Source organism: Trachinotus anak, unplaced genomic scaffold (assembly GCF_046630095.1).
Source record: "Trachinotus anak isolate AG129_WGS33_773 ecotype Australia unplaced genomic scaffold, CSIRO_AGI_Tana_v1 ptg000015l, whole genome shotgun sequence".
Classification (NCBI taxonomy): Eukaryota; Metazoa; Chordata; class Actinopteri; order Carangiformes; family Carangidae; genus Trachinotus; species Trachinotus anak.
The window spans coordinates 1,586,178-1,605,980 of NW_027273866.1; the positions used below are offsets into that span (position 1 = coordinate 1,586,178).

The 19,803-nt window shown below is 42.7% G+C and overlaps 1 protein-coding gene across 3 annotated transcripts; it reads right to left on the reverse strand.

Annotated features, from left to right (window-relative positions):
- Window positions 1-19: 19 nt before the first annotated feature.
- On the reverse strand, window positions 20-19,078 carry cep170ba (centrosomal protein 170Ba). Of its 3 annotated transcripts, none has more exons than XM_071498660.1 (19): window positions 18,833-19,078; window positions 17,952-18,089; window positions 15,911-16,000; window positions 14,995-15,075; window positions 14,187-14,243; window positions 13,380-13,536; window positions 10,490-10,618; window positions 9,186-9,683; window positions 8,022-9,085; window positions 7,736-7,855; window positions 7,121-7,259; window positions 5,379-7,001; window positions 4,333-4,474; window positions 3,818-3,950; window positions 3,274-3,408; window positions 3,089-3,177; window positions 2,455-2,548; window positions 2,313-2,364; window positions 20-2,209 (listed from the first exon to the last, which is right to left on the reverse strand). In XM_071498660.1, the coding sequence occupies exons 2-19, from the start codon at window positions 18,054-18,056 to the stop codon at window positions 1,986-1,988; spliced, it is 4,932 nt and encodes a 1,643-aa protein (XP_071354761.1). In that variant the 5' UTR covers window positions 18,057-18,089; window positions 18,833-19,078; the 3' UTR covers window positions 20-1,985. The 3 variants fall into 3 exon arrangements, with proteins under 3 accessions (XP_071354761.1, XP_071354760.1, XP_071354762.1); XM_071498659.1 differs by having other exon boundaries at window positions 4,333-4,579; window positions 18,833-19,075; XM_071498661.1 differs by lacking the exon at window positions 7,736-7,855 and having other exon boundaries at window positions 4,333-4,579; window positions 18,833-19,075.
- Window positions 19,079-19,803: the final 725 nt, after the last annotated feature.

The following is a 19,803-nucleotide window of genomic DNA, read 5'->3' on the forward strand; positions in this document are numbered from 1 at the left end:
ACAAAAAGTCAAACAAAACTGCTTTGCTGATCAATTTTATTTGAAAAAACAAACAAACAAAACCAAACTGGGAATCACCATCTATCAAATTACAGAAATAACCAACCATAAATACCAGCTAACAGGACAGCAAGATTACAATCAAATCATTCTGGGGGTAAGGAGGGGAAACAGAAACTGAAACTCAAAAATGGGACAAAAATATGACACACAAGATTTAAATTTTAGCTCTGACTTTCTGTGGCTTAGATGGAGTAAAGCAAAGGGAAAATATTATCCCACAGATAATAAATAGCAGCAATACTTTGAGCAAGAAAGGACAAACATTCAGTTTTAGCTTGAGTTTGTAAACATCTACTGTGCTTGGCTGCATGAATTATCCCCACACAGCTCTGTGGCACTTTCGGTACTTCCCAATTACAATCACATGTACAGTCTGCACCGGGAACTAGCTGGTTTACTGGCTCGCCTTTTTCCCTGCTTCAACTCTGAAAGCATCAAATTAATACAATCTGTCACAAGAGAGTAAAGGCTTTCAGTTTTGCAGCATATCAGGTCGAGGGGATAATGCTGTACTACATTAGTGCAAAGATTGAGAGGTAATTTGTAGGACATACAGACATCTTTAGATATTTACATACTGAACAACATAGAGTCAATCAGATTTACAGTTTCACACAATTTCTCAACTTATATGCTAAAAAAAATGACATTACTTCTCCTGTCATGTGAGGACCTTGTGACTGGACAGACTGAGGAAATATCACATCTTATCACAGCTCTTAGTGTTTAACACCAACATGTGGCGGTTTAGGTGTCGTGTGATGAGCTCAGAACAAACACAGATAAAGGAGACGTGTTCCTGTCACTCATTTTTTGATTGTCAAACCCTCAGAGGTAACTGTGCTCTTCAGGCTTGGTGTTCAACACAACAAAAAAGTTTCAAGACCCCAACTGTGTTTAACACAAACAAAAATGCACTTTCCAGAAGGTGGAAGCACAATAACGCTTGAAAACTGGCTACTGCTGCTTTATAGCCACTTGAGTTTGTGGTTGCCGGGTGACTAAACCATGGACTCAGCCACAGCTTCCATTTGGACACACATTCCTGAGGGATTTTCACCTCCAGCTGGGCAAAATAGATAGAGGGCCTGGACACAGTTCCTCCACTGGGAAATAACAGAATAAATACACAAGATATTGGCTGGTAGAAAGTGTGTAATGAAAGATGAATTGGTCTGGCACTAGAGTCTACCAGCTCTCTCCCAAAACCATGTGGTCTCGGATACAAAAGACTCCTAATAAATACTTTTTACATTCTTCCATGAATCTGGTCTACAAAGAGAAAAGTGGCAAACAAAGACAAAACCAAAGAAAAAATTATATAATAGGAAATGCAGTGGGTTTACAGAGGAATCAAACATACAGTACACTAACATCTATAACGTGTTACTGCCTTTTTTTCTGCATACAAACACCAATGAACTAATATTTCCTCAAAAATGTTGTTTGACACTAAACACAAATATCTGTTTTGAAAATAAATTTCCCTGAGTTGATTAAGCTCAGGCTGGTTTTCAATTAAACCAAGTAATTACAATGAGCTTTTAAGATCAGCAATATTGGTCATGTCATTGGTAAATAATGAGAACAATCCCTAACAAACAGAATCAAGTATAGTTTTGAGGCCTTTCAGAGGTGAAGGGAGGGTATTCTGGTACTTCTTCAAATCATCACCTCATATGTAGCCCTGCCACCAAGCATATTCTGTGGGCCTTTAGTGCAGGTTTCATTGTGTATTACAGCACAGTGTAGGTGTGTAGTGCTTATAGTGCAGTAGTGTGTATGCTTGAATGTGCAGGAGGGTACAGTTTTGTGTATCCAGTCTCACTTCCACCCTCTTGGTTTCAATCTGCACACAACGGTTCAACACCTGCATGTGCGGGGTAACAGCAGAAGTACAGCGCTGGCGTTTGCGTCAGATCTCAGACCAAATATCCCTCTCTGAGATCGTCTGGTGTCACAGCTGCTCTCCTGACACCCTCACTGGGCCTCGGGCCGCCGCCTCGTTTAGACACAGAGTGGACTGTTCTCCAGTCTCGTGAGGAAGGAGGTCTGGAGGTTTGAACTCCAGACGAGGACGAGATAGCAGAGGCTGAGGGCTTGGATGCTTCAAGCTGCCCACTGGGCTCCATGACTGTGTTAATGACTGGACAGAGAAGAAACAGACAAGAAATTGGGTTCACTTTACAAAAGTATTACAAAGATAATGATTATTTACAGTCATAATGTCTGTAAATGGTGTGACTCACCCTCAAGTTGTCGTTGAACTCTCCTGAGTTCTTTCAAGATAGACATGATTTCCTGAAATACAGATGTCCGATATAGCTCAAACACAAAGTTTTCTTTTAGCATGGACTTAGCTTGAAAATAAACAAAAAGAAAATCCCCTACCTTGTTGGAGGTTTTGACGACAGGAACATCATTGTCAGAATTAACCTTTGCCTCAATTTCTTCCCAGATATCCACCCTGTCCTGGAACAGTACCCTGTGTGTATAATGCCAAGTGCAGTTGTTAGTAAGTTGTCATTGTACAGTGCTCTTTAAAAAGGGACAACTCACATTTTTTGTGTCCAAATGTTGATTTAGATTTAGGGGTACAGAGACAGCAAGACCCTTTAAGAGCTCTTTGTGGTGACTCAATTAAACTAAATCTAATCAAGGTATCCTACAACATATGTTTTATTTCTTTGATTGTCTTTTTTATTTCATAAAGACTAGAAAAGAACAAACTGTGGCTATATCATACAATGAAAGCTTTCAAACACAAATGCTAATTCCGCATCTGTTCTACCCAGAAGATTACATCCCTGTTGTCTCCATCCCACATTGTCAGTCAGATCGTCAGTCTGTCTGCTGACTCACTCAGTTATACAAATTTAATAAGATTACTGGCTCAGTGCAGTCTGGTTGTCAGACAGGATCAATAAAGTTTTTCGTCAAGCCCGGATTAATTATGGGAATGAAGGATGTTTCTCTGTGTGTGTGTGTGTGTGTGTGTGTGTGCGTGTGTGTGTGTACACCTTACTTAATTTTGTCAGCAAGTTGCTCCGTGTTTTCTCTGATGGCCACAATGACCTGAGACACTGGGTTCAGCATCAGATTGTCCACAATGACCTGGAGAAAAAATGAAATAGTTTAGGATCATCCACCAGCACTAGCATCATAGAGGTTGTTGTACAAATGAGGCCAAGCAGCCTATTATATACAGACCTCGTCTCTGCTCCGAGCTTGCTGCCTGGAGTTCTGTTCGTGGTCACTTGAGCTCTGGTCAGGTTCCCTTGTAGATGCAGAACTTGGTGGGACTCTCTGGTAGTTTAATCCAGCCTCTGGAATATGCTGAACCAGCTGTGACACAATCAGAAATTAGTGTTACGATATAAAACACACAGACAGGCAGACATTCTCTATGGCTGATGCAAAAACAAGGGGATGAAACAGAGCTAAAACCATAATGTTCTGTTCTATACTAACCACAAAGTGTCTGATTCAATGATTAAATCATTATTTATAAATTTTAAAAGAAATCATATTTCATAATTGCACCTGATCTGTACTTTATACAATATACCTGCAACAAAAACAATAAGAGATACTTCCTTTTTCAAAAAAAGAATGTAGTTTGTGATAAGGGCAACAAAAAACTGACAACTCGTCATGTTCAGTCTGAGTCATTTGATCAAACAGAGATTTTAGGCCTCTATGGCTTCAATTAAACAGCAACTACACCAAGTATGTGATAAACTCTTTGATGCACCTGTTCGTGAGTGGTCACTGTGGAAACAGGTGTGTCGCTCTCCCCTCCAGGGTTGTGTAGGTCGGCGTCACCTGCCACGTCATGGATCTCTCTGGCCAAGATAGCTAGATCTTTAGCCAGATCTTGACTCAACCTAACAGGGAGGGAACACATGTAGAGCTATGGCTGACAGACATAAGAACATCTTTGTTTGTATTTATAGTTTTCCAGGTCCAGGTCCCACGTTGAATGATTCCATGTCTTTTGTTTTGGTTCCTTGTTTTTTGTTTGTGAATATTTTAAGTGTTATGAGTGGTCTTTTTCTGACATAATGAAACCACACCCAACTATAGTAATATTGGCTCCTGAGTCACACATGAAGCCTTAATGTGAAAAAGTATTTTATATATATATATATGACAAATATATATGACAAATATATATGACATAAATGGACACATGTGTAAACCTTGTAAATCACATTAGCATCCACACCAGATTTGTAATATAATAACTAAACATATCTTCTGTATTACCTTGCAATCTCAGCACTGTGAGTGGACCAGTTGTGAAAGGCGTCTCCCTCATGGTTCTCCTCTTCAGAATCTCTGCTGCGGGACTTTGGACGCAGGGCGACCACCGGCTGGGGACGAGGCTGACTGCGTGGACTGTGGGAAGCTGAGGAAGGTTGGGAGCGTTTGTGTTTAGGAGTGCTCTGGTTTGAGTCGTACTCCTCATCTGAGGTAGAGGTATAGTCAGAGCCTTTCTGTCGCCTCCTGGAGCCTTGGCGTCATGAATTGGTTTGAGTTATGGAGGATGGAGGGTAGAGAAGAAAGAAAACAGGACAGGAAAAGAGATGCCATCAAAGAATACCGGAAAGAAACACACCACCACATATTTCAGATGTATTCACCAAAATCCTTCCCAGAAGAGACAGATAAGGTGCTGTGGAAGTCCTCATCTCTACATTTGTAACTTATTAATTTCACTTTCTTTGTTTCAAAATCATTTACAAACTGAAATGAGCAGTTGACTTCCACAGTATAGAAGCTGCTACCAGACCATAGTGCCATGTAGTCTTATGTACCATAAAGCATTTTGCACTGAGCTAGTATTGTAGTGCTTATTATATCCACATTACCCTCATTGCATGGCTGTAAATAAATGTGAGATCATATATTACCATAAACTGCATGAGAACACTGTGGAGATAAATAAATCTAAGTAAATTTACCTAAAGGTTTTGTAGTATAAATGTTAGTATTATTGATGTTAGTCAAAGTCCCAGAATCAGCTCCCTTCCCAAATGACACCTTTCCAAAAAAAAAAATTTTTTTAAAAGCTGCTATTGTGCCGAATCTAGGTTTAATTTCCTGACACAGTCATTATATAAACTGAGGACCATTGATGCATCAAACCAATTCACCACAGTTTGACAGACCTTGTGCTGCTTCCAGTCCAAACACAAAGCGATCTCTTTCCTACGATACTGGTTTGACTAAGACATGAGTAAGTGGTCATAGCAGTCAAAATATTTTACATTCAGTGAAACACGTATTTGACAGGTCTGTATTATACTCACTCGCTGTGCTGCTGGCATATTTGGCACTGCTTGAACGTCCGCGGGTGACTGGGGTCTTGTTGGGCGCTGGCTTCTGCGGTCTTTCTACAGGTTTCGACCCTGGAGCAGAGGCCCTTCGGACGGAGCTGCTGCCATACTCTGTGCTGCGGTTGGAGAATCCTGTGCTCCTGCCCGTCCACTGTGGGGTGGAGGAGGCCTCAGTGTCGCTGGGTGTGTTGAACGAGCTCGTCCGCTTACGAGGCATCGCCAGCATATCCAGCCTGGAGAGTTTCTTGGTTTCCTGAGGCTGCTTGGCTGAAATGTTTCCCACCTCCTGTGACAGCCTGTCTGTCTCCGTCCCCTCATTGTCTGAGGCCTCTCCCAGGCGAGCGCGACGTAGCATGGATGCCCTGGTGGGTCTTGGAGCCGATAAGCTGTTGGCACGACTCAAGGCCTGGGACACTCTGGTGGTCTTGGTGTCCTCCTTCTGAAGGGGCACAGTGTACTTCCTGCGGGTTTGGTAGGTGGTAGACTCCTGATCAGAGTAAGGTAAGCTGTGAGGGTCATCACTTAGGTCTGTAGAACCACATTTCCCAACACTACGTCTCAGTCCAACTGGCCTCCTGACAGACTCAGTCTTATTGATGCTGTCCGCTTTCTGAAAGTAGCGCTTTTCTGATGACATGGTCTTGTGATTTGAGTCCTGATTAGCTATACTAGCTGAGGACATTTCCCTATGGAGACCACTGGCAGAGGGTTTTTTCGCCACTGTGTTTGACTTGGTCTTACTGCTATGCTGGCTGACTGTGCTGGAAGTGTCCACATCAGACTCCCCAGAAAGAGAGTCCATTATTGGAGATGGAGTGGTTTCCGGTTTTCCTGCTTGGAGCTTGGCCTCCAGAACAGCCAGAACATCCTCTGTCTCTTTGAGGTAAGAATGAGTGTCCTGATTGCTGGCTCCCTGGAATAATACAGGGTCTGGGTCCTTTTGAGCCGGCTGGCTAGAGATGTTGGGTAATCTGGCATTGCTAGGTCGGTCCTTGGTGAAGCTCTCTTGTCTGATTAATGGAGACACTGTGCCCTCTTTGAAGTCTGGACTCTGTGTCCTCTGGCCCAGGACAGGAGCTGACGCACTGGTCTTGACATTTCCAGCATCCTGGTTATTCCTCGGTCTGGTCAACGTGGCTGTGGAGAACGTTTTTTGTTTTCTCTCACTCTTAGGTGTGCTGGATTTTGAGCCTCCGCATTCTGGTTTGGACTCAGCCTCCTCTGACTCAATGTAGAATGATGTAGATTTGGCTGGGAACATGGTCTCCTCATTTTCCTTCTCTTCGGTATCTGACAGCGGTCTCCTCCTCTGCTCTATGATGGAGCCATCATCTGACTTGCTGGCGTCACTCAGGCTGTCAGGCTCCACGTCGTCCTGCACTGACAGCCTGTGAATGCCATCCTGAGACCTGGTGACCTCTAAGCTATTCTCTTCTACATCAAAAGTTGAATGCGGGTCATAATGAACATGAATGCTGGGAGTTGGAATGTCACTCTTCTCCCCCACTGGTAGCTGAGGCAGGATGCGTCGAGCTCTCGAGTCTGCGCTGTCATGGTTACGGCTGAGCGTTGCCTTGTGGATGATTGTACCTTGTGCTGTGGTGGAACAGTTTTAATGCATATTAACCACACATATTGGAAGTGAATATCATTCATATTCATCAGGGTTTCTCATTATCATTTCAAATAGACTTATGTCTTGTCAGGTGGCTTACCCCCTCCTGACAGCTCCATCTGGGAAGGGATGTCAAAGAGGCCAGATGAGGGGCCAGATTCTGTGTAGCTGTCTGCCAAGCTGGCCCAGCAAGACATCCACTTAGGAGCCCCCTGTATCACTGCACCTGCTGGCTGAGCCTACAAGAGAAAACATAACTTATTCAATATATTTTAAAGGACAGAAGATTAAACATTTTTAAGAAAGAGCAGTTGATAATTATATGATTTCCTGAGTGGGAAACAATGTTAATATGACGAACAGCAAAAGATACTACACATCATTTGTTTCATAAGTATGAAGTACAACTGCTAGAAAAACATGGATTTTTTTCCCCTTATATTTGATTAGAGAGAGAAACCAAAGAAAGAGCCCAGAACCTGCAAGGAAAGACCAAGAAATCAAAAGAGCGGAAATACCAAGAGGGCAAATCAAGACAGCAATACATGCTGATTTGTGCATTGAAACGTTTATGGTTTACTGACCCAACACCTTCACTCATTGTCTTTAGAACTGGTGTTAATATTAGTAATCATTACAGCCGATCACTGATCCCACCCTTAGCAGCAAGGTTTACCTTCACCAGACTCTGTCCCTGCTCTGGAGCTGGTCTCACCTGCCCACTGCTACTCTGTCTATGCTGCTCCCTGCCCTGACCAATAACAGGCCTAAATGCTGATGATGTTTCTGCTTCACTCTGGTTGGTTCGCTCTGGGCTCTGAACAACACCAAACACCTGTCAGGAACAAAGCATTGCAAGTGGATAAGTGTATGGAGAATGGCTCTGAGTGGGACTTTCTCCATGACGCATTGGTGAATTGTAAAGTCTGCTTATTACCTTTAAGCAACATTTTTAGCAACTGTGTTTTCAGAATGAACTTAAAACTGATCAAACAACTTGCCTGGTCGATCTTGCTCCGTGCCTCTTCCAGCTCTTTATCTTGGACATCTGCTTCAATGGTGTAGGTTCCTGCATCACTCAGAGTGTCTTCCTCTTCATATCTGTGGCCGATAGGGGGGCTCTTGACCGCACTGTGAGATGCCAGTGGCATCACAGGGGCCTTGAGGGGAACAGGCTTACTGACAGGAGAGGACGTCTGGGGCTGGTAGGGAGTATTAGATGGAGGAGGACTAGACTGTGATCTTACCACCGTCTCTGTTTTAGTTGCTATAGGGTAACTAGATGTATTTTTCTCCCAGCTGGCAGAAGAGGCTAGCTTTGTTTGCTCTGTTTTAGTTGCTATAGGGTAACTAGATGTATTTTTCTCCCAGCTGGCAGAAGAGGCTAGCTTTGTTTGCTCTGTTTTAGTTGCTATAGGGTAACTAGATGTATTTTTCTCCCAGGTGGCAGAAGAGGCCTGCTTTGTTTGCTTGAGCAATTCAGCGGTAAACTCCTGGGCGAGTTTGGATCTCCGTCCCACACTGCTAAAGGGTCTCACAGCAGAGGATGAAGAGCGGGAAGAAAAGCTGGTACTGATTCGGTCCTCTGTCTTCTCCCTTCGTAGAGAGCCAGCTCTTTGGGGACCTGTGGAAGCAGAGCCCTTCAGAGGGACAGTGTATCTTTGGGTTGGGGGAGTGGAAGAGGCTGAAGATGGGGGTTGTCTCTCCCCAGTTGGACTTGAGGTCTTCCTTGTCTTCTCTAACTGGACCCTAAGGCCTGAGGGCTCAGCCGGGGTAGCGTTATTGGTGAAGGACTGGGAGCGCTTCTTCCTTGGGTTATCATCAAAGAATTCAATGACAAAGGCCTGGTGAGGGTCAGCCTTGCCAAGACTGGAAAGGGACTGCGACTCTGGCGGAGAGTAGGACAAGGGCTCCTCAGAGTCAGGGGAGGTGAAGCGTTGTGGGGGGGTTCTCAGGGGTTGTGGAGACACCTGGGACCCAATCTGAGTTTCTGATTGGAGAAAATCCTTTCCATTGATTGTGGGATCCCCTGTATCACTGTGAGTGCCATCTTCACGGTCTTTTGCTGATGATGGAAAGACAACAAGTTAAGTTGCCAGTTAGCACATTATTCAGATTAAAGTTAGTGTTGGTAAACATTAACAGAAACTGTATGACCGACTCACCCTTGGTGGACTTTAGAAGTGATGGGTCACTGTTTGTGCTGTACATGTCTTCAGTCTGTGACCTCCTCCTCATCATCATGCTAGCATTGCTTTGGACCAGCCAATCAGCAACTTTGTTTTCTGGAGACATCACCTCAGTGGGTGTAGTCACAACCTCTGTGGAGGGTAGCTTTCGCTGCTGGCGGAAAGAAAACTTGGTCACATGGTCCTTGATCTTCATTTTACCTGGTGTGCATTCGTCAAACTCGATGGTGAAGGAAGCATGGCTTTGGACCACAGGAGGTGTGGGGGTGGAAGGGACACACTGAGTGGGATCGGGGGTATCCTTTGTGGGAACCTCGTGAACCTGTGATTCAGGCTTTTTGGCAGGTCGCTGCTGGAACTCCTTTGTTGGGATCTCAAAGTAGCTGGGCTCCCGGTGGTAGGAGAAGATGGACTTGGCCTGACTGTCAGACAGAGAACCGTTGGCCGCATATTTGGACGCATCTTTCCCAGGCTCTGTTAACAATAGAAAGTAATGAAGTCACAGTAAACACACAGATAAACAGGAATCATTGGTCATGGTTGTACGCAATCCAATCAGTGCACTCAAGAAATATAGAGGATGCCATTTTAGTATGAATTAGAAACATCAGATAGGTGAATACTATTTGTTTTTGAGTCCCTCTACATTTATAGCTCACGGAATACATAAAATAAAGCAAATTATTAAATCATCATAAATAAAGTTCGATTGGGATGCCACTGTCACACAATCCCTAAAACTGGGAACCACAAATAACACAAGGATTCCAGCTGTTAGACTGAGAAAACAAATCAGCCATTTGGTCTTTGGGTGCCAGCTGGATGTGGCCAAATATCAGTTTAGGAGCTCAGAGTCCAGTGAGGGGTAGCTGAGCAGGAATAATCTGTTTCATCCTAGGCAACATGAGGCCAACAATCACAACCCCCCCTCCACCTTCCCTCCAGCAGCTTAGAGGGTCATAATCCATCACGAGGCAGACAGGCACTGCCCACTGGCCTGGCATGGTATTGCCTGGCTAACAGTCCACAACTGGCAGCCAGAAGCCTGCCTTGGGCTTAACACCATCCATCTCTCAGTGACCCACAAAGGGCATCAGATAGCAGTGCCACAGAAAACCGTGTCATTACAAATTAGGCTCTAATTCATAGATGTGGGAATGTCCAATACAATTATAGCATAAATAACTCTTATACGTTATATAAACACATCAGTATAAATGCCATTATTAAATCAGCAGCTTGTGCACATAATAGTAAAAATATAAGATACTTTCTCTGACCTGGAGACTCCTGTTCTGGAGACTTTCCTCCTCCTTCCTCTTTTTTGTTGGCGGGGTCCTCATCCTCCCCCCACCACGACGGTTGGCCGTACAGAGGAGTAGGCTTGGATATTGGAGAATCTGTGCCAGCTAACAGACAGACGCACAAACACAAGCACAAACACAGACAAACACACAACATTAGGCACATGGACACACTCAGATCCAGCGAGGAAAGGTCGGAAAGAAATAAGAGCCAACAGGGAACTGAATTTATACAGCCTTTTGGATATAAGTATGTGCGAGTCACATGACAAAACAGTGTTGTGTCTGGGTTTGCTCTTGCAACAACAATATGTTGCACAACAGTGGAGCTGAGAAGGACACAGTGTTACACTAACCGTAGCCTTTGGGCTTTTTGCAATTCCCACACATTCCCATGACACAGAGAGAGTAGTGAGGGTCAAACTGGGATATCAACCGTATCACGCAAACCACCAAAACATAATCCTCCTTGTGTGAGTCGGGACAAAGCTAATCCTAATCTTCAAAGAAAAAAAATACAATACAGGATGTAGGATAACCAGTGCATCTAAAGTGATGCTGTGACACTCTGTTTGCACACTGTCCTTGGTATACTCTCTGTACAGGTGCAACATGGGGAATGAGGGCTTATTTCAATGATGCTGTTTCTGAACTCAGCAGCTGATTTGCCAGTCCACACATGACAGACAGTCTATATGGCTCTTATCAGATAATCTGAATGTTGCTTGTTGGCCGGATATGTAGGCTAAACAAGCTCTGTGGAGTTTAATGTGGAAGCTCCACAACCCTAGGCATCAACAGCACTTCACCACTGTTGCCTTGGACACACACAATAAGACATCAACACAGTGACGGGGCAGGCAGAGGGGAACATTACCAATTCCTTTCCCATTACTCAATCCTCTGCTTATAGCTAAAGAAAACATGGGTGAAGTGGACTGAGCACAGCACAGACTTATGACTTTATTGTTTTATTAATGAGCAAAGAAAAGCAAAAGCAAAAGGGCAAGGTAAAGTGACCAAAACTGTTGGTAAATGCAGCATTTCTCAATATGGGACATTAAGAGTCAGACTTTGACCGTTTGTCAAAATACCAGTTTTACGAGTTCAGTTTTAATTTCTCATTTGGCCTAATAGAAAGTTTAAAGATTTTAGGAGAGTTTATTTTCAATCATGCAGTGCTGATGAGTACTGTATCAGGGGAAACTGTCGGAAAACTATCCATTTCGTGCATCTTTAGTAAATACTGAATAGCTTCAGGCCCTGGCAGTGTAAAATAGGACTGACTGAGTCAGACACTGTACAAGTGAAGTGTCCTGCCCTGCAGACAGCTGGAGGATTGGACACAGTCCACATCCTGTACAGCTGCAGGGAAAGACAAGCAAGAGCACACAGAATAACACACAGAGCTCTCTCAGCACTCAAGTAAGTGACATAATTGTATGGAATTGAAACGTGAAAAAAAGAAAAACAACATAAAAACCCCAAACCAATATTAAAAACATCCAAGAGACAAAACAACATTACATCAAGGCTGCCGGCTAAACAAATTTAGGTAAAGAGAATTCATTTGCATGGAGTCAACAGAGATATGCTGACATAAACAAAGTGAAAAAGAACAAACTGATATTGTCTATTTCTGCCAAAAAATCTAACACACTCCACTTATTTTAAGTGTGCAACTCAAGTCAAGCTTCATTTTCTCTGGCATACTATGAAACGCAATCCTTATCTTCTTGACAACATTTATCAAGCGGGTACTTTCGTTATCTCATTGGTGGACTGGGTCACAACAACACATTGCAAGGCTGCTGTCACACTGCAGACATTAACTGTAGGAAAACAACACTCCAGTGAGCATGTTCAGCAAAGGGTTTGCAGTCACAGGATCACTGGATCACTGTGGTTAGCTTGTAGCTGCAGGATACAACCACACTCCCATCCTAGTAGGTGACGCCTTGCTAAAATAAGGCCGACCAAATGTTTTCCAAAGTTCTGCAGTTCAATGACACATTTGTAAGGCACTCTGAAGGGCACGAGCCCAGAGCTGGAAAAGCCCTATTTTAAGCACAAGTTGTAGTTTTCCATCTAAGCTCACAGGGCCCATTATGGAGAAGAAAGCACGAGAATTGCTAAATCAACAACAGCTGGAATAAGTTTTGTCACTGTGAATGAGCTTCATTCACAATGTGTTTCTTTCAAACTACAAACGACTGTTCCACTGTTGCCCTAACTGTAAAACAGGATTGACTCACTAGAGCTTAGGGCAGAGAGGGTGTGAGAGCAACCTGAAATATAAGCAGCAACAAATCCACAAACAGCTACGTGGACAGAAGTGCCAAGTTGGCACCAAAAACCCCACACACCTCTCTAATTCTCATACGACACGTGTTGAACCAGCATCTGTGTGCTTGAAAGCACCCCACCTCTTGTCAGCAGTCAGGCATGGCTGACAGAGATAAGGCTGCTTGTCCTTAACCCCTACCCCTCAGCTTGTCTGGCAAGGTCTTACTAATGTATACTCATTCTGCCAACTCCAGGATGTCAAGTGCTATTTCTTTACTGACTCCATAGGCTTGTAGCTTCAGCCTCTCAGCTCACATGGCATCCTAATCTCACACCAGGGAAGCTCGTAATAAAAGAAGCCACAGCCGCCTTATCAAGGGATCTGCAGTCAAAGCCATGCAGCACATGGAGACACAAAGACTTCCTCTTCCTTGTGTGTGTGAACAGGGTATTCAAATCCAGTTAAATCAGTTCCTCTCAGGCTACAAGAACAATTAACGTGCTTGTGTTATCATATAACCTCCTGCCTTCCTGCTAATATACGCTATGATGGAGTATGTGTGTTGATGGAGTTGTTTACCTGTGAGTGAGTGGGCTCTGCGCTCAGCTCTGTCCTGCAGTTTAATATTGGAAAGAGGGTCTTTGCTCTTCTCTGAGCTCTGGAGCTGCTGTTTTTCTTTCGCCTTGGCCTCCAGGGCTTTTATACTGAGCTGCAGCTGGCTGGTGTACTTCTCATGCTGCACACAGAGACAGGAGGGAAGCAGGATGTGACAGACCGTCTGACAACAATCAGTACAGATGTAACTGTCCTCAGACACATACAGTATAAGGAAGAACATTCACCAGGGACCTCTCGGTGAGCTGCGTTTGAAAATTATCTGGCTGGCTAACACTGGCACAGTTACAGAGATGTTAGTTATTGTGTGTTGCCCTTTAAGAAAACGAGAAAGAAATGTTCTTTTTTTTGTTCAATGGAAACTATTGCAATGACTGCATTTTTTGTAATTCAATTGCAAAAATGAGCATGGTTTCAGCCGGCAGATATGAGAAAGTTACCAACTTTTTTTCCCCCAACTTTTTTACATTAAAATAAAAGACCAATATGTAATTATACATTATAACTGAACTTGTTCTGACTGTAGCCAACAGTGACAGATCCTCAAATTAATTGTACATTTTAACGCTGAAATGTTAAGTACCTTAATGAATTAGAATTAAAAAAAAAAAAAAAAATTAATTAAATGATTAATTTAATTTATTATTAAATATTAACTTACTGTTTAAGCTATACAAAAACTTTAAAAAGCACTGAAATGTATCATTATCATTATGAGGCCATTATACCAGGGATAGTATTTCTTCTGAAAGGTCTGTCAGTATTACTTACCTTGAGAGCTTCCTCTGGGACCTTATGTTGACTCTTCTCCAGGATATATACATGAACATGTGCAGATGCAGTTAAAGTACAAAAACATGTCTTATTTTTTGTCAAACAATGCAATAACGCAACTATTTATCTACTCAGTTTGGCTCAGGGAAGATATTTGCTGGCACAGGGGCTTGAAGAACATCATAAATCTGGTACCTAAAATATGGTAGAAGTGCAGTTAGAATTATTTCACTGAATCTAAGTTCATGTCTACTTTCCACTTTGTCTACAAAGGAGGTCAAAGTAACTTTTTTCACCTCCTGTCAAGAAGGAGGAAAACAAATATGCCGTAAAAACATGTTGCAATTCAAACAAGCTTATATCTTCAGCGAACCACTCCTTGAAGCATGCAGCATCACATGCCGCACAACACACAGTATGTGTGTTCACTTCTGGTGACAAACAAACCTAAATGTCTCTATACTCTAAACAGCTTTCCCCCTGTTATCTAAACTACATTTCACCATTCATGAGTTTTCTGATCTGGGGGTCAAAGGGTGCAGGAGATTTTCTGTCCACAGTTGACCATAATCTAAAACCCCTGACTGAAAACCTGCAGGGGATTAACATGCCGATGAAGCAAAAGACCACAGAGTGAAAAGAAAATGCAAAAAATGTGTGACTGAAACAGCTGCCAACCACTGGCTCATTTCAGTGTGGGCTGCTAATGACCAACTTAAACTGTTCCAACCAAAGAGCAGATAGTCTGGATTACATGAATCACACAGATCCAATCCAAGTTAAGCCAAATATGACATAAAAAGATATCATAACCGAATCGAATGACATCTGAGAGCTTCAGGGTGATGTAAGTCTGGTCTGGGATTCTTAGGTCATTCACGAATGTCTGCAAAATAAAGAGAGATAACATCAAATCATTTTCACTGTTCATTAATGAAGTAAATGTTTTGACTTACAGGTCACAGGCTCTCTAATGCCTTGTGGAACGCACCCAGAGACTGTAAGGTGATTTACAATTGGCCCCTTTCCCATTGAAAGTTAGTCCACCAGCACATTAAAACTCTAAAGAGATTATGTTGTTATGCAATGGCTTTCTCACCTTTTGCAGAATGCTTAATGTCCAGGTGGAAATAAACATGCAACTGTGCTTAGTTTATCAGTTGATCACTTTAACTATCTTCTACTTAAACTAATAATTAGTAAGACAGAGGTTCCAGAGTTTAACTTCAGATGACTAAATTTAAAAACAGATAATGCTGAACATTTGCAGAACAGAGAATGGAGGAGCAGGCCTTATTCTATCCAGACTAAACGAAGATAATTGGAGGAGAAAACATGGCCATGTTGGATTTCAGTTACAGGTCCTTGCACTGTTCTGCTCTGATTAGTTTGGCTGCTGTAACCGAGGCCAAAAGAAACACTCTAGGAGAACAATGAACAGTTTCTCCCACTGCACAACTCTGTATTTCATTGGGATAATGGTGCAATGAGGTGGCAACAGAGCGGTGAGGGGAGTGAATGGGGGAGTACAGAGTGAAAGATAGGATAAATGGGAAGAAAAAAGGATTCAGGCCAGCTTGAAAATCCAGTCTCCTGATTACCACTGTTCAACTAATAGTCCCCTTCTTTTGGCACACAAAGTGCAGCCCTCAGGGAGCCCAGAGGCTTTTATCACTCTGGGCTGAGGCAGGTTGTCTGACACTAGAGATGGACTCACTCACCCCATTCAAACTGCCCAAGTCCTTCACCATGTGCTCGTCTGTGTTTGGGTCATAGTTGATCACAGCGTGCTGTTTGTCCACGCTGCGAGACTGCCACAAAAGTAAAGCAAAACTGATTAGAGCTGGAATATTTTGTCAATTAATGTATTGGTCAACTGACAGAAAATCAATTGGCTACTATTTGGATTAATTGAAATCATTTTTCAAGTCAAAAGATCAAACATCGTCTGTTTCTCCACTGTTCAAATTTACTACTTTTCTCTGTTTTATATGATCGTAAACAGAATATCTTTGGGTTTTGAATAAAGCAAGAGATTTGAGCACGTCATCTCCAATTTTAGGAAACTTGGCTTTTTTTCTTGACAGTTTGTGAACTAAATATTTAATTGTTAATTTAAGAAATAATCAGTAGAATAAATTGATAAGGAAAATAATCATTAGTTGCAGCCATCATCATTCCTACACTATGGCCCTAAATTAATACCTTTGAGTTAATAAAAACTTGTGAATGAATAAAAAACATTGAACACAGCCACAGAGACCTCCCTGCATACACTATGAACAAGCTTGAAATATTACAGCAGATTACATTAAAAGATGTTGCTAATCCACCAAACTCTGCTCAGATAGTTCAAGCTATTAACCAGAGGAAAAATGTGCCTACTTCTAAATATGCTTTCATCAATTAAATGCAAACTGGGTAAGTGATTCAGACTGACTCGCTCTTTCTTTTCTGCTCATTAGGCACTCTGGGCCTCCTCTTCACAGAAATCACAAAGATTGAAGGTGACTGCCAAACTCATTTGCAAAATTACCACCATCTTTCTTTGTGTACTCTCTGTGTTGGCCTATCAACTCAGTGGACTTTCAAATAACTCCTTGTAAAAACTGCACAGCCTAAAGTGGTGGGTTTATCAATCAGTTTACACACTTGATTAGGTTAACTGTGTAGCAGCTTTAAGAATTCCACATTCCTGACTCAACAGCCTTTAGTTTCTCTTTGTTCCCCTTATCAGAGAGAAAATGTTGGCTCTGGAACTGGGAAACAATAAACACACGATTGAACAACAGACAAAATGCAGTCACTTATATTGGAGGCACATTGGTCTAATTACTGGTCATGGAGTCATTGATAAGACACCAGTTGTCCTATAAAGTCCAAACATTCAAGTCAAGGCTCACAGCTATGCTATTTGATATGACTTCACTTACATTCAATCTCTGCTGTTCAAGCCAAACAGGATTCTCATGTCTCAGACACTCAACTGTGGTTTGAATAGGAAAAAATGCAATGAGCTACAAACAAAAGAAAAACCTAAAGATTAAAGTGTTAAAGACGATTTGGAGGAGAAACTGGTTGCGTGCCAGGTCAGGAAGCAGTCCTGAGCACTTAAGCAGAGCAACAGAGAAGTCTGCATCATTTCAGAGTGGGAGAAGCTGAGGTTTTTTCTGGATTTGGCGACGCCTAAATGTGGATATGAGCAACTTTTCAATCTAACCAAGCTCTGTGGTTGGCAGGACTTTTCTGAGCATAACGCAATGACTTAGGAAAGTATAAACAACTGTGTCTGAGGCGGCATTCCTCTTTCACTGGTCTAAATACAGAGTGAGGAGAAAATAGGCGAGAGAGTATTATACAAAGACCACAAAGTAATTGTGTTTGTAACTGACACAGCATGGAAAAACAAAACAGTGGAATGCTTTAGCTGTGTTTTAAGTCAATGCTTGAAAGGCTGTCAGGGGCAACTTTGTGTGAAGGCACTGTCACCAGGTTACACAGTCAGAAATGCACACCCACGAAGCATGCAAGGAGCCTCCCACTGTTGTTTCACATATTTATGTGACTAGCTGTCCTGTCAGACATCAGTGAGTGGGAGTAATGCAACGTATCCCAGGCATCTTGTCACAGATTACAGAGAAGACCAGTTAGGGTTCGTATGACACTCTGCCGGTGTTTGCTTTGTAAACGCAAACTTCAAGAAAGCAAGCACACGCATTCCCTCACACTCTCGCTTAAACATACAAAGTCACACACACATACCTGCAGCATTAACTCGCAATCATCCCGGCCCACAAAGATCATCTCCCGTGGCAACCGGTGGCGTGTGCCAGAGCTGCTGACCAGGAACCATGATGTCACACTCATGTTGGGGCCACGAGTCAGGATCTTCTTAGCATCCTGGGAAAAGATTAAAAAAAAAAAAAAAAATACTTAAAGACAAATTTGAAAAGCAGAGGGCTGAATTACCTGAACTGTCACGAGGTGACATCCAGAAGGCATGACCCAAATTCAATGACTGTGTCAATTATTGTGTCAATGCCAGGTGTCCTAAAAGAGCTGGTATCCTGAAAGCATGCTTCAATGTAGAGATTACTGAGGGGAAGTCGTCGTGTCACCTCAAACAGTTAGACCGGTTTAATTCAGGTCTATTGTGTTACTATGGAGGTAATGTAATTATAGACACATTTTGTGTGTCAGCTAGGTGTAAGACAGACAGATTTGCATATCCTCAATAGGGGATGTACAGTATGTTCACACGATTCACAAATGCCTGTCTTTATTAGTTAGCTAGAGCCTGATATTAAACCCTTGATAAACACTGTCTGTTTAAGTAAGCTTGCTGGAAAACCTGTTGCAAAGTGGCGCATTTCAGCAACGTTAGCTAACAACTTTCAGGTTTTTACTTCCTGTAACCTTGGCTACCTAATGACTGTTGCCAAGGAAATATGAGCCAAAAATACTCTTTGTTACTTAAAGTAAAACCTATGTATTATCTCGTAAAGGTAGCACTAATATTGTGTGAAGTGACAGCGGAGTCTGACGGTGACAGTGAAGTTGTTTAGCTAACGTTAGTGAGCCTCCGGTTAGACCGAAACAACCTTTTTTTTCCCCCCACTGATTTGCTCCCAACACGGACGTACCTTTAATGCCTTCTCCGCTTTACTCCTGAGGGAAGCCAGCGCTTAACGTCTCACAGCAAATTAAATTCGACGGCCGACATGTACGACAAGAGCACCGGGTAACACCGGACAGGTAAATGTCGATCACACCCTCCTCTTCCTCTGGGAGAGAACAACCGGGCGAAACTCTGCTCCAGAGCCTGTCCTCCTCCTCCTCCTCCTCCTCCTCCCTACACGGTGACGTAGCTTGACAAGTCCCGTCAAACGCATTATGAGTTCGATCTGAGAGGTGGAGGAGGAGGAGGCGGGGTAAGAGCTCTCACTCTGCCTGTTTTCCGGGGCCGGAAAGCCTCACTGTGGAATAAAAGAGGGGCACTGCCTCTAATAGCATCTAGCATATTCAAATATTTGTATTATTAGATGTGAGTATCATTCATTATATTTTATGTAGCATATTCATAACTGAAAATGTAATATTTTATGCAATGAATTGTTGCCCCAAGTAAATACACACAAAAAGTAAAATGTTGGGGTGAGGTGTGTGTATGGTCTACATGTATGTAGCCAGTGGCAGAATAATTATCTGAATTAGTAACCATGCAAACTGTCAACTGCCCAAGGGTCAGAGACCCCCTAAGACCCCAAAAGAGCGAGTCAGTTGGTTTTTGGTCAACTGAACATTTCTTCAAAAATTTGATCAACCAAAGTATGATATCAACTAAGATGGGCCCCAGCCCCACAGTAGTGGCAGATTGTGGGGCCCTGTCTTATAGAGAGCCCCTGTGTTTACATGATGCATATTTCAAAACAAAGTGGTGTCACCACAATCATGATCCAACATCAAATGTTTGTCGAGGGCCCCCCTAACAGGTTAATCTGGCCCTGGCAATATCACGCAAAACAAATACTCAGTGGAAAATAAGGATCCTCTATTGACAATACTCCTTTTGCTCAAGTACAAAGGAAACAAAGCATAAGTACTATCAACAAAA

What these genes read in the sequence shown, in the direction of transcription:
- cep170ba (XM_071498659.1), bottom strand. Translation starts at nt 18,056, where the DNA reads ATGAGTGTGACATCATGGTTCCTGGTCAGCAGCTCTGGCACACGCCAC. An exon ending in ACTTGGGCAGTTTGAATGGG is followed by an intron (nt 15,076 to 15,910) that starts GTGAGTGAGTCC and finishes TTTATTTTGCAG; the next exon opens with ACATTCGTGAATGACCTAAG. An exon ending in AAGCTCGGAGCAGAGACGAG is followed by an intron (nt 3,178 to 3,273) that starts GTCTGTATATAA and finishes TTTTTTCTCCAG; the next exon opens with GTCATTGTGGACAATCTGAT.